Raw genomic sequence first — 13,223 nt, forward strand, 5'->3', positions numbered from 1 at the left:
AAAAACTTTACTAGGATAATGTGTACACTTATTGTTATAAACGCTGTTCTAGCAACTGAACGATTTGACTATTCAGAAAAATAAATTCAATATCCAACACAACTATTAGATTGGAACTTGGCAATGAAGTAATAAAGTAATTTTTCAAATGCCCCAAAACTTATACACACACTTAGAAGATGGCAAAATGGCACGAGTGTTTCTGAACGCAGCAGCATAGCTGCCTATCGCATCTCTCACAGGTCGGCGACCACTGACTCGGTCTTAGAAGCTGATTTTTCCAAATTTTAGCAACACTAGGAATTCCACATTAGATAGACATTTTGATTTGGCCTCGGTTTAGATCACTGCCTCCCAGTCTTGCTAGCCCATGTCATCTTGCTTTAGTTTATCCTCCTGGCTTGTAGCTCACGAGTAGGTAAGTGTTGAATCAGATCGTCTCCTAAGGTCCCTGGCAAGTCCTGCTTTCTACGATCATACAACAAGTTTACAAACTCAAGTCTTCCATTTCTAACAACATCAAACAAATGAGTTGGGTCTAACTGATCTAGTATTTAAAACAACGAGGCCTGTTCTACAGCACACTTCTCAGAAAGCCCAACGGAACCAAGCTAGCGCCAACAATGTTAAGAAAGTTTTGAAACATTTCTCTGCTAGAAAACCATTGTTAAACTTGAAAAACAAACAAATAAACACAAAATTGAACATCACGAATCAGACTCATCACTGTTTTTTCTGCTCTTTGTTACAAAGTTACCAATGACCTACAGGTTTCATTCATTATTTGCTTACAACTTCAAGTAGTGCTGTTACTCTTGAAAGGAACTGGGCCATTAATGGGCTTTTGCTAATCACAGGTGAAAAGTCACTCTCATTGAGCAGCACCCTTAAGAATTAAACATAACACATTGACGTAACAGAGAAAAGGAACCATCTTCACATACTGGCATGGATTATATTAAGAATCGAAATATTTTAGCTCAAGAGAAGGTATTATCAGTGCTGGTCACACAGCTTCCTTAGAACTATTTATAGTACAAAAAAAAATAAATAATCCAACTAGAAACACAGTAAAGACAATAAATAACCTATGCCGTACCTTGTAGTTTTGAGATTATATATTCGTTTAAAAATAATGCTAATAACACCACTCAGTGACGAGTCACAAGTCCCAAATCCAAAGCGGTAGGATTGAGGTTTCCTTTCTCTTTCCTATATGCATCCTCTCACAACTAGTTATGAGCAGGAAAACTTCTCCGTGCACTTTTCTTTAAGAACGAATTGCACTCACCTTCTCGGCAAAGTCGCATTGCTTCTCGGTTCCTTCCATATTCCTTGAAACTTTCTTCTAATGCTGTTCCTAAAACCGAAAAGCCACAAGATCTCAACGCACACAGAAGTCACAGGGTAGGGCTGACCCCCCGCTACTGACCTGTAACCCCTTCCCCTACGGGAACAAACCAGCACACCGGGGATACGAGCTCCCATCGCTGCGGCAGCAAACAGAGCTCCGGAGGGACCGAGATGTGCCGTCCCGTCCCCCGGAGCTGGGTGCGGGGCCGGGGCTGCCGAGCGGCTGTCAGCGGAGCGGGAAGCCTCACCTGGAGCGGGAGCTCCCCCCGCCCCAAGCCCCGGCTGAATCGAGGGCAGGAGGTGCCGGCCTCCGGGGACTGGCTCAGACCTCCCCGCACCGTGTCCCGGATTACAGGAACTGGGGCAAGCGCTGCCCACTCCGCGCCGCTCCCGGGTGCCCGACCGGGGGGCGCCGCCGCCGCCGCCTCGGGAACCGCGTACCGGACAACGAACTCGGCCGCGACGGTTGGGGGTGGGGGGAACGGACCCAACCTCCTCCCCGGGCCCGGGACCCGCGGCGCCCTCCTGCCGGGCACCGTGCCGTCTGGGATCGGCGCCCCGCGGTGCCTCCCGCGGCGGGGCCGCGCCCGGGGCACCCCCGGCCCCGCGGGGAGCGGCGGCCGGGCCGGCAGAGGGGGTTGAGAGGGGGCGGCCGCTCACCGTCGTTCCCGTGAAGTTTAGCAGCATCGACCCAGTGGCTCCAGGGCTGCCCCAGCATCGCCTCGGGGCTGGGCAGGGACCTGCGCTCCCCGACGGCCGCCATTGCCGCTGCGGTGGCGGCGGGGCCGGCGCCGCTCCCGCCTCCTCCGCCTCCGCCTCCTTCGCCGTGGCGGGGCCGCCGCTGCCGCTGCCTGGCCGCCGCCGCGCTGCGCTGCTCCCTTCTGACGTCACCCGCGGCCCGCGCCGACATTCTTTCCGCTGCTATAATGTAACGAGAAAAAGTCACCGGGCGCTTAAGGTGGCGCCGCGCTCTTAAGGAAGCGCCGCGGCGCTGTCAGCCCGCCCGCTCTCCTCCCCGCGGGGAACCTGCGGCCCTGGGCCGGCGTCGACTCACCTCTGCGGCGGCCCGGGGGGAAGGAGCCGGGTGCCCATGACTGCACGGGGAGCGCTCCCTTCCTCTTCCCCGTGTAGGTGAGGCGCGTTTGTGTATTTGCGCTAACAAAGCAGCGGAAGGCGGGGGGGGGGGGGGGGGGAGGGGGCGGGGAAGAGAGCAGGTCTACACCACCCGCCAGGCGCTTCCCGGCTCCATGGGCCGCCTCTCTTCGCACCACGGCCCGCGACCCTACAAAAACAACGGCCGCATCACAACCCCGCCTGGCACCCGCTTCCCTAGGAAGCGGCGGGGGGTGGAGGGGGGGGGCGGACCAGCTACGCGACGCGGCGGGGAGGAGCCGAGCCGGGTTTGCGCGCCCCGCCCCTCCTCACCGGTCCACCTTAAACCCGGCGCCTCCTTAAAGGCAGCGGCGAGCAGGAAACTCGCTCCGGGCGGGCGGCGTCCAGCCCCCCCAACCCCCCCCCCCTCCAAGCCCGGCGGGCTGGACGCCGCCCGCCCGGAGCGAGTTTCCTGCTCGCCGCTGCCGTCCTCACACTCGTAACCTGTCTCCCAGGGGGGTTGTTGTCATTGTTATTCCGCATTTTTAAACAGCAGCTGTTTTTGTTGGTTGTTTAGTTTCGTTTGGATTTTTTTTTTTTTTGCCTAAACTTTGGGATGGATGGCTGTTGAGCGGTGTTAAAAGCGAGGTTTAAAGGATGCTCTTCTGCCTGAAAACTCTTAGTAGCAAAGTTTAAGCTTTGCAAAATCAAGTTAATTTGATAAAGTAATCTGGGTTTAGAAGCCATTTGTTACAGAGTTTTCTCTACAGTTGACTCAAATGGTCAAGTATCAACGTCAAATTAAACTCCTCAGGCCGTGACCTGCAAAGATTTCTGGCCACGCTTAATGCCCCTGTCAGTAATCACAGCCTCAGTGACCAGCTAAAACCGTATATAAATCTGATCTGCTGCCTCCTCTATAGGTGCTCAGCCCGTGTGTAAGCTCGAGAGCGCGGGACTCGTGCTGTCAGCGGAACTGCTCGCAGATCCCCTGCGTGCATTTCCAAAACCAGATAGCAAAAATCAAAACTGAAAACAAATTTGTTTAGAAAACACGCTCCCAGTCCTGCAGAGGTGTATGCACACGCAGGCATAGCAAACGCTTTGCTGTTTTCATTTAAAGTGTGGAACTATACAAGCTCTAGATGTTTCTTTCCAAATTTATGCCTATAAAAGATATATAAATACAAGCTCATCAGCCAGTCGTCATAGGGGATGGGATAGGCTGTAATTATAAGAGTAGTTTCAGCGTTCCACCCAACTGATAATTAATGTCACATTCAGAATGTATCTTGTAAAACTGTAGATCTAATACAGAATAGCTAAGTGAGATTTTTCTCTCCTCTTCATCACTGTTAAGTTTAATTTAACTGGTTAAAAAAAGGCAAACATCATGAGATTTAGATAAAGATAGCAACAACAATTTCTACTGCAGACATTTGTAGCAGGATTAATTAACAAAGGCTATCAACCTCTTGAGCTGAGCCCTGATCTTTTGGTTACACATGTTGGTAACTGTCCTGTAGCTTCCCAAAACAGTGAAACAAGTCTTCAACTTAGGTCTGAGCATGAGTAAAAGTGTTTACGCTAACAGAGTCTAAAGAAAAATGATGAATGGAGGGAGTTATTGTTTGATTAATTATCAAATAGTATACTTTATAATATAGAAAACTACTTAAAATTAAAGCTAAGAACATCACTGGAAGGAAAATGTCAGTCAGGTGCTAAACAATTTCTGAACAGAACCTCAGCATTTTTTTTTGTGGTATAGGAGCCAAATAGGAAAAAATATCTATGACTGATTTCCTTAAAGCTTAGTTCTTCAGGTGCTCCACAAATGGAGGCTAATACAACATCTGTAGCTGAGTTCAGACTCCAGCCATCGGATAATTCAAGTTACAGACAGAACTATATTCTCTGTGTCAAATATTCTGGTTTGTATTACAAACTTTGTTCATACATCTCTCCTTTGTTCTGGAGAAAGCTGTCAGAAAGCTGCCTCCGCTGCAGTTTGAGAAAGAATCCTTGATACGTCCCAGTGGCCATCAAATTAGTGAAGGCTTTTTCTATTATTTATTTTACGTAGACCATAAAGCAAATATAGAGATGGGTGACCAAACAGAGCCATAGAACAGCAGCACCTACCTTTCAATAGTGATAGATTTTACCATGGCATATCAATTTGATGTTTACACATCACACGATTCTTTTCTTTAAACATTACTGATGTATGTATGTCAAATTACACAAAAGTAAAATGGCTTAATTTGGCGAAATCACATTGATTAGCTAGGTACTTTAACAAGCCAATATATTTTCAGCTTTCCAGTTTCTAAGGTTGAAACTTATCAAGTTACTCAGAAGTGCCTCTTGCTGTAAAAGTGCCATCCAAACAGCTAAAGCAGACACCACTGTTATTTCATACAACTTTGATTACCCCCTTTCTTCCTCTTTTTCTCTTTCAAACTGGTTGTTGCATGTTTTCCCCTCCCTATTTCACAGCTTTTCTTTTTTTCCTACGTATTCCCACTCAAGATCTAATTCTGTAGACTGGGCCTCAGGCTGGCCTTTAGTAAACCTTCTTCCGCTAGTAAAATATTTTCCCCCTGTGTCGTGAATACATCAGTATTCCAGTAGAGGGAGGAAAGCAGCAGCAGAAAGATCAGCTCATCAGTTCAATGCACACGAACGATTAGTCAGAGAGCAGTAACAGGGGCAGATGAAAAAACTAATTTTATGAGGACTGGAGGTAGAGAGAATTTTCTTTTCCCACAAACTCACTAGGCTATACATGCATTTAGGTTTATTTAAGCACACAAGTTCAATTCTCCTAAATTGTTTCCATAGTGCTATACACAGACGCATTGATGATTTCAGGGAAAACCAGGGAAAACCCTGAAAATCCATCATCTTAAAAAGAGATGAGAATTGAAAACACGTGTACAAGGTGTAGACTTTGAACAGAGGTGGCTATTACCAATCTGAGACCTCCAGGTCAGAAGTACATTTACCCAAAGCTCCCTTGGCAATCAGCGGAGAGCCAGGGATACTTTTGGGAACAGTTTGGTCCCTCCTGGTCCAAAGCACTTTTTGAAAAAGCCCTTCTCTTCCCACTGACCACAGAAGTAGTCAAGGATGACCATGCACATAGATTAGGCACCTCCCTTAGGCATTCAGAATTAAGTGAGATGAATCTGGTCAGGAGTGGGCAGAACACTCAAGTGTGGAACGCACTGCCTGGAAGCCAAGAGAACAAGAAGTGGCCTGGAAATGCTACAACTCAAAGGGCTTAAATGAAGAAGCAAAATAGCCCGAGAAGTAGCATTGGGACTGAGATGGTGTGAATAACCACAGACTGCTCGTGTACGTGAATGAGAACAGGTATTCAGAGAACTGAGAGAAAAAACACAGAGGAGTAAGTTAAGCTCAGATAGAAAGTGAAGAAGGAAAAACATGAGGCAGGCAAATAGCAGAAAACAGCGGATGATGTAGAGAAAACAACCAAATAATGAGGTGAAGAAAGTATAAACAAACAAACAACAAATGTAACACAGCCTGCAAAAGGAAACAAAACACACAAAAAAGGAAAACCCACAGTTTTAGAGCTCACTGAATAGATATAACACCATATTAAAAATAAACTGGCGATGCTATAATTAAATTTATGCCTACAAACAGCTTAAAACTGCAGAGGATGGTTATTTCGTGGCATGACACTGCAGGCGTTTTTAAACCCATATCGGCAGGTTTCATTCTTTTGCCAGGTGGTCTGGGAAAGCCATTCGAACAGGCAATGCATACCAGTTCAGTTGGAATCTGTACGACAGCCTCCATATAGGAGCTGAGATACCATAACTCTTAACTGGAGTGAAAATGGATGGATGGGTCCACAGTCTGTGCTTTTGAGAACAGAAAAAGTAAAATGATACAATTCGACGATGATTTTCCACAACGAAAGCAAAAGGATGCACAAATTGAAGTGCGAAGGGAAAGACAGGGAGAACCTACAAAGGTGTCACTTTATCAGCACTCAGAAGAAAGAAAAATAGTGAATTCACAAAAAAGTCTGTCAAGGAAAAGATCTGAGAGGCATTATGGCATTAAAGGAAATCAAGTAAGTTAATTCCAGCCAAAAGGTACGAAACGATCAAGAAGGGCTTAAAAACTAAGAACAAGTATTATTAGTGAAGACTTGTTGGTAGGTGAGATTCAGGATGAAACAACAACTCAAACAGCTGGTACATCGAAGTGAAGTCCTGACCCTTGCATCAGCTCCTGCTGACAGTGGTGGAACTGGGAGTACGTTTTGTGCTTTTTAAAATATGTCTCCAGTATGACAAGTATAATTGGGCAAGCAGGAAAGCAAGAGATAAAAAGTTAATAGAAATGAGTATGTCCAGATAATGAGAGAACTATCCAGCCATAACAAACCAGACCATTTCATTAAAGCCCCACCGCAGAAAAATATTAATGCATTAAGAAAAACGCATTACGGTAATCTGTAGTTCACACTCACCTCCAGTGAAATCAAGCAACTTCTCCCTTTATTACTACACACAGGACCGTGATCTTGCAGAATACTAATCATGAGCAGCACACAATAAAAAATTATACAACAAACCATGGCCATCCATTATCCTTTTCCCACAGATCCTGGGAACAGGTTGGTGTGTATAATTTTATTTACGAGTAACACTTCAAAGAGGGAGCTGAAGATGCTCAGAAGTGCTGGAATACAGCTACTTTAAATATTGGAATATGAAATTATTGTGGCTACCTACTGTAAACCACCTGTACCAGAAAAAAGAACAATATTGTTAAGATTAGAAGACTAACTTAAAGTATCACTTTCTGAGGAGAAGGAATGGGGGAATGGAGGCTAATAAATGTAAGTGAATCTGCGAGGAATTCTGCATTAGAATGAGAATGCAACAGATGCCCCTGTATGTTTATCCACACATCACAATGACTATACTGGAGATAGTATTACATTTTTACACCCAAATTACAAGTCAATGTCGTTGCCATGTGTTAATAAAATATATAGTATCTAGCAAAACATTGCAGCCACTTCCTTCTTTACTTAACTATCAAATATGTCTTAAATGCAAGTCGAATTTCCACAAGAATGGATGACACAATGATCTAAAGCAGAGTAAGGAGCACAAGAATATAAGAATACAGATCTTTGCTCTGTGTAGATGTCAGTAAATACTGTCAATTCTTGAAGAGAATTTTACAGAGAAAATGCTGAATAGTGACACAAAGTTTTCAAGTGTTTAAGGTAAATAGGTAAAACTACACAAAATACATCCAGTTAATGATTTGGAAATCAAACTAATGTGTATTTTTACATAAGGTATTGAAATCACTTCAAATTTGGAAATGTTAAAACAATTTCGGCAACCTAAGTATGCAGATGAATCATTTTAATCAGAGGAATCAGAAATGGGTATGACCTTTTAAATTCTCATTTATACACAGAGAATATGATATTACAATTTATAATGATTAAAATACACAGCTATTCAGGTCAATTGTAACAAAACATTAGTGCTGGATTTCCATTTATTGAAATCAAAGCACTTAATGGGGAACAGTTTGATATCAACAATCCTCTGATGGAACCTAACTACCACGCAAGGTTTCATAAACCTGCCTGGTTTCTTGCCAGCTTACCTACATGGCTCCTTGGCAGTTCATGGAGGCAGAAGACTCTAGGTCCAAGCACAGCCCACAGGACTCAAAAGAGTTCCTTGAGACCACAAGGACGCCTACCTATGACGTGAAGCTGCTTGAGTCCTCATACCCTCAGAAGCTGATTAACATCAAATCAAGGATCCTGAGAACCTTGGCACATGGAAATTTTAATTTATGCCATTCTTCTCACATTTGATTGCTGATGTTACCTGCACTGACCACACTCAGCAAGTGAGCAACAAAATATCATACAAATTGGACATGGACAGGTCTACGGAACTTGACAGGATGCATGCAAGTGTGCTAAGAGAGTTAATTTGAAAGGTCATGGATGTAGACCATGAGATTGCTAGCAAACTGGCTAAACTGCTGTGCTCAAAGGGTGGTAATGGCTCAAAATCAAACTGGCAATCAGTTAAAAACAGAGTTCCTTGGGGGCCAATACTGGGCTCAGTCCTATTCATTATCTTTTAAAATTATCTGGATGATGAGAGTAAATGCATCCTCACCAAGTCTGAAGATGGTACAAAACTTGGACAACAGAAGGAAGTGTCACTATGTGCAGAGACTGTGACAGGCTGGAAAACTGGGCCAGTTCAAGAGACACATTAAAAACCTGGACAGGGTCCAGCAGAGGGCCAGCAAAGTGATTAGAAGGTTGGAAAACTTACGGAAGAAATGAGAAGGAATTGTGTTTGTTCAGCCTAAAGAAGAGAAGACTCAGGTGGGATGTAGTCACAGTCTTCCAACAAGTAAAAGATAATTATAAAGAAGATGCAGGTACTCTCTTCACAAGAAACACAGTGACAGGGCAAGAGGCAACAGGCACAGGTTGCTTCAGAAGTTCTGTCTGGATACAAGAAAAAAATATTCAGTGTGAGAACAATTAAATATTGAAACAGGTTGCCCAGAGAAATGGTGGACTTTCCCCTCCTGGAGATAGTCAACACTTGGCTTGACCAGGCCTTGGATAAGCTGCTTTCAACAGAAGGTTGGACCAGATGGTGTCCAGAGGACTCTTCCAATCTAGACTCTTCTATGATGGTATGAAAATATAAGTAGTGCTGCGGCCGCATTTAGTGACAAGGAGCAGGGAAGTAGGAAAGAACGACAATTTTAGTTTGCAGCCCCAGGGACTCTGGATTCACTAATACAGCCACTTCTCAGGCTGCTGGAAAATCCAGGGGAAGCATTTTGTTATAGAAACCTCAGATATTACAGTTTCCAATGTTACATATTGCAAGAGCCACACCATGACAAACATCCCTTGCTCTTCTCGAGCCCAGATTAACTCTGCCACTTAAATAAACTCTGCAGACCAGCTCCATGCTAACTGTAACGGCCCTTTCTGCTGCAATCTATTTTAAAATATATTAAAAGATTATTTGCACAGCAAATACTAGCCAGGCTGAAACAGACGAGACTCTTGAAGTCTGTGCATAAGAAAAATGCAAACTTAAAGTGAAGTCTTTTCTTCCGTGGTATCAAGCAAAACCATACAAAATGGTGAAATGCATGTGATGATTAAGGATAGAGATAAATGTAAGGGAAACAGAGAAAGAAACAGATATTGTTTCAATGAATTAGCAGTACCTGATAAAACAACCTGCACTTGCAGCTTTTAAGCCAAAATTTCAATTTATTATCATAATTTTCTCTTTTTCCTAACATTCTGCCAGGAACACTAGTTACAGAGAATAACCCAACTGTACAGTCTTTACCTCAGTTTACAATTCTACTTTCTGAACTTGTAAGATTACAACAAAACTGATGGTATGTACCAGAGGCTAACAGCCTTCAAATGCTTTAAAGTATCATGGAAATGTGGAAACAGACAAAAAATAATTATTCAGAAAAAGTTTACTTCTTCTAAAATATAACAAATAAATTAAAAATACTGCCTGTCTGCTACATCTTACTTGTCCAAATCACTTCATCTAAGTGACTGAGAGACATAATCCAACTTACTTTTAAGTTTGACTGTTTCGTGCATTTAAGTCCCTTTAGGTTGACTATAAAGTTGCTTTACTTCCCATTGAAACATATATTAAACACCTGCATTTAAAAAAAAAAAAACAGTCCCCCCACTGCATCTGGTAACACTTCAGACTTGCTTTGCAAACCTGCTAATATCCTGTTCTCCACGCTTCTCACATCTGAAGTACGTGAATATTAGGCTTAAGGAAAATATTTGGGTAAGCAAGTCACGGTACCTTGAAAGTATGATGAATCGCTGGGTTGATTTATCAATTGATCTTCATCTGTTCAGATTTTGGAAGCTTTTTCTAACTTGTACCTGATTAATTCTGAAAGAAAACAAAAAAAGTACAGCAATAAGACATTTGTAACCTTATCTCCATTTCATAACTATAAATGTATCAATTTAAAAACTAATACAAAGCATTTTATCAATTTTACAAATACAGTTTCTGCAATGGATTTCAGATTGAAAGGTAAGCAGGGAGCTGTTATGCACTCTTCTGCACAGAGCAGCTCTTTAAATGGCAGCCTGACATTACCAGAAAGGTATGCATTGGATGAAATCTCAATCTTCAGCCCAGTTACTGCACTTACATCGACTATTACTGACCAGATTTCCAAGCAGACGGTTGTGTCTGTATCACAAGCCGGTAACACGACAGCGCTGGATTTTCTACCCAGGATTTTTCTAGAAAATAGCACAACTCCAACAACAGGGGCTCTCGGTACGCAGTCATTGACGTTTTTACCACCATGTCATAGAACACGGATAGCTAAAAATGATCCCTCACGTAATAGTCATTAGTGACTATTACTGTATCACTGATGAAGAATTTCACAAAAATTAAGAGAGAGGTACAGATGGAGGCCTTTCCCACAAAAGGAACTTGTATCATCTCAAGCTCAGTTTTTTAAAATCCCTTCATTCAATGCTTATAAACTTGCTGTTTATATAAACCAAATTTAAGCACAGTTTGCTTTGGTTTAGCATAAGTCAATGCCTAATTGGTTAAAGCTAAACCAAAGTCTTGTCAAAACTTAAAAAAAAATCCACCCATCCTTGTGCACAAGTTATAAAGATCTAATAACTGATTTTTACAAGCGCTTTGAAATTAAACTGGTGATTTTTTTTCATTTACTAAAAAGTCATGAAGACAGATATAAAAATAAGCCAATCTAGCACTGGGACCAGATGACACTTCAGAGAAAACTATTTTTTTCCCCTCCAAGGATTAAAGTCCAGACAAGAGGAATGCAGTCCAAGAGGGCATCCAAGCCGTCACACAGGCTGTAGGGCTCTGCCTCAGTGGAAGGTGCAGAACGAAGCTTTTCCTGGCTTCTGCGGCTCCTCTGGGAAGCTGTCTGCAAACTGAGTTCATGTCTTTAAACTCTTCTTATGCACTGAGGATAAAACCCTTTTTATTCTTTTCTTTTAAACTGCAGCTTAGCAGCTGACACTATCTTGACCGAGATCACCTACAGATACACTTACTATTTCTAAGCTTTACTCTGCTCAGTGACATACTTGATCCTAAGCAACACATCCAAACTTAATTATATTCTAGTTACTCAACAAAATCCAAAATTCTCCTGGATTCTGCAGTGGACAACACTCGAGAACAAGCACAGTATTATTTTCTCTCTCTCCTCTGCAGTCATTGCTCTGCTTTATGGTTAATAAAACTGATTGCTAACAAATTTCTACACTAGTAGAAGTCTCAGAAAACATTGTATTTCCTGGTTCCATGTATAAATTTCATTGAATACTACAGTATAAAACTTTCTCAACTCTTGCTGCTGCTCACTGGGAAAGGCAATGCAGTGTTTGTCAAAATCCTTTTTTTTCTTTTGTTTGTTTAGGACAGGAGACTCTGAATTCATACAGACCGTTGCCTTTACAGAGGATCATTCAATGTTTTGCCTCGAAGTCTCAATCCCTTTGAGTATATGACCTCCCTGCTGTGGAAGTAACTCATTCCTTCATCTCTACCCCAATTTCTTCAGGGGATATGGGAGCTCTGCACACAAAACACCTTTTTCTTTTATCCTGATGTAAACGTTTTTAGTTACATAAAAACTGAATTCCATTGCTTCATGCAAAAACGAAAACAAAAACTACCTATAAAACAGAAGACATCTCCAAAGACTTAAAAATCTAGGAATAGGGCAACAAGGAAGTGGTAAGTACAAGAAATGGACCAGATGAGGGTAAAGGAAGGAGCAGCAAAAATTTTATTCCTGTATAAGAGACATCAGAGCATACAATGTCACCACCCATGAATTTTGCTGTAGGGATTACAAGTGGCGTTGAGTTCGAAGGAAGCTATGAGAATAAGTTTCAAAGGAGTAAAGTGACAGCTTAACGACTCTCTAAAGAGAACTCTTTCTCTGGATAGTGAGTGGCAAAGAACAGGAATGATTCTTGTTGAGAATTTACAGCAGGTCAATTACAACCACAACTGTCAGCAAAGAGTAATGCAGGGAAGCGATCGGATGATTGAGAATAAGCCAGGAGGAGTGCTCCCTCCGCAAGGCAAGCGCTTTGGTACTCCCTAGAAAAGGGAGAGCTAGTTGAAAGATGGAAAGATGACAAAAATAGTAAAAGCAGCAATCCAAGAAAATGGAAAAAGGCCTGCGTTTTTAAACCGGTGAAGCAGACTTAGCTCTCAGTGCCCAAATATCAAAGAAATTGGGTCGCAATCGCTATTGAACACTTTGAGGAGGTTCTGATACACAAGACAGGAAACCACAGCCTGGCGGAGCAAAAGGCTGAAACACATCCCCGCCGGAATGGTATCTACACAGACATACGCCATAAAGGCACAGCTATGATGACTACTGCATACTACCATTTAAGGGAAACACACTTACATGAAAATTATAATTGCAAAGCAACTCACTAAAATAAAGGAAATATAAATGTTTGTGATAAAAACGTCTCTAACTTTTCAAAGTATCAAAACTAATGCCTCAAATATCCAAACTCTTTTAACCCTTTTTCTTTTCAGCTGTCAGAAATAGGCACCTAAATATGTGCCTACATTTTGGAATGTTCTTTGTTAGCTACTAAATATCCAAATTTAAGATAAAATACAAGG

General features: G+C 42.6%; 1 protein-coding gene across 1 annotated transcript in view; it reads right to left on the reverse strand.

Annotated features, from left to right (window-relative positions):
* Positions 1-2,263, reverse strand: part of ATXN7 (ataxin 7) — a 60,372-nt gene extending 58,109 nt beyond the window's left edge. The window contains exons 1-2 of the mRNA XM_086619063.1: positions 2,014-2,263; positions 1,292-1,360 (exon numbers count right to left, since the gene is read on the reverse strand). Of these exons, the coding sequence (XP_086475189.1) occupies positions 1,292-1,360; positions 2,014-2,263 (319 nt within the window). The remainder of the gene's footprint in view (positions 1-1,291; positions 1,361-2,013) is intronic.
* Between the last annotated feature and the right edge of the window lie 10,960 nt (positions 2,264-13,223).

Source organism: Tauraco erythrolophus, chromosome 12 (assembly GCF_009769465.1).
Source record: "Tauraco erythrolophus isolate bTauEry1 chromosome 12, bTauEry1.pri, whole genome shotgun sequence".
Lineage (NCBI taxonomy): Eukaryota > Metazoa > Chordata > Aves > Musophagiformes > Musophagidae > Tauraco > Tauraco erythrolophus.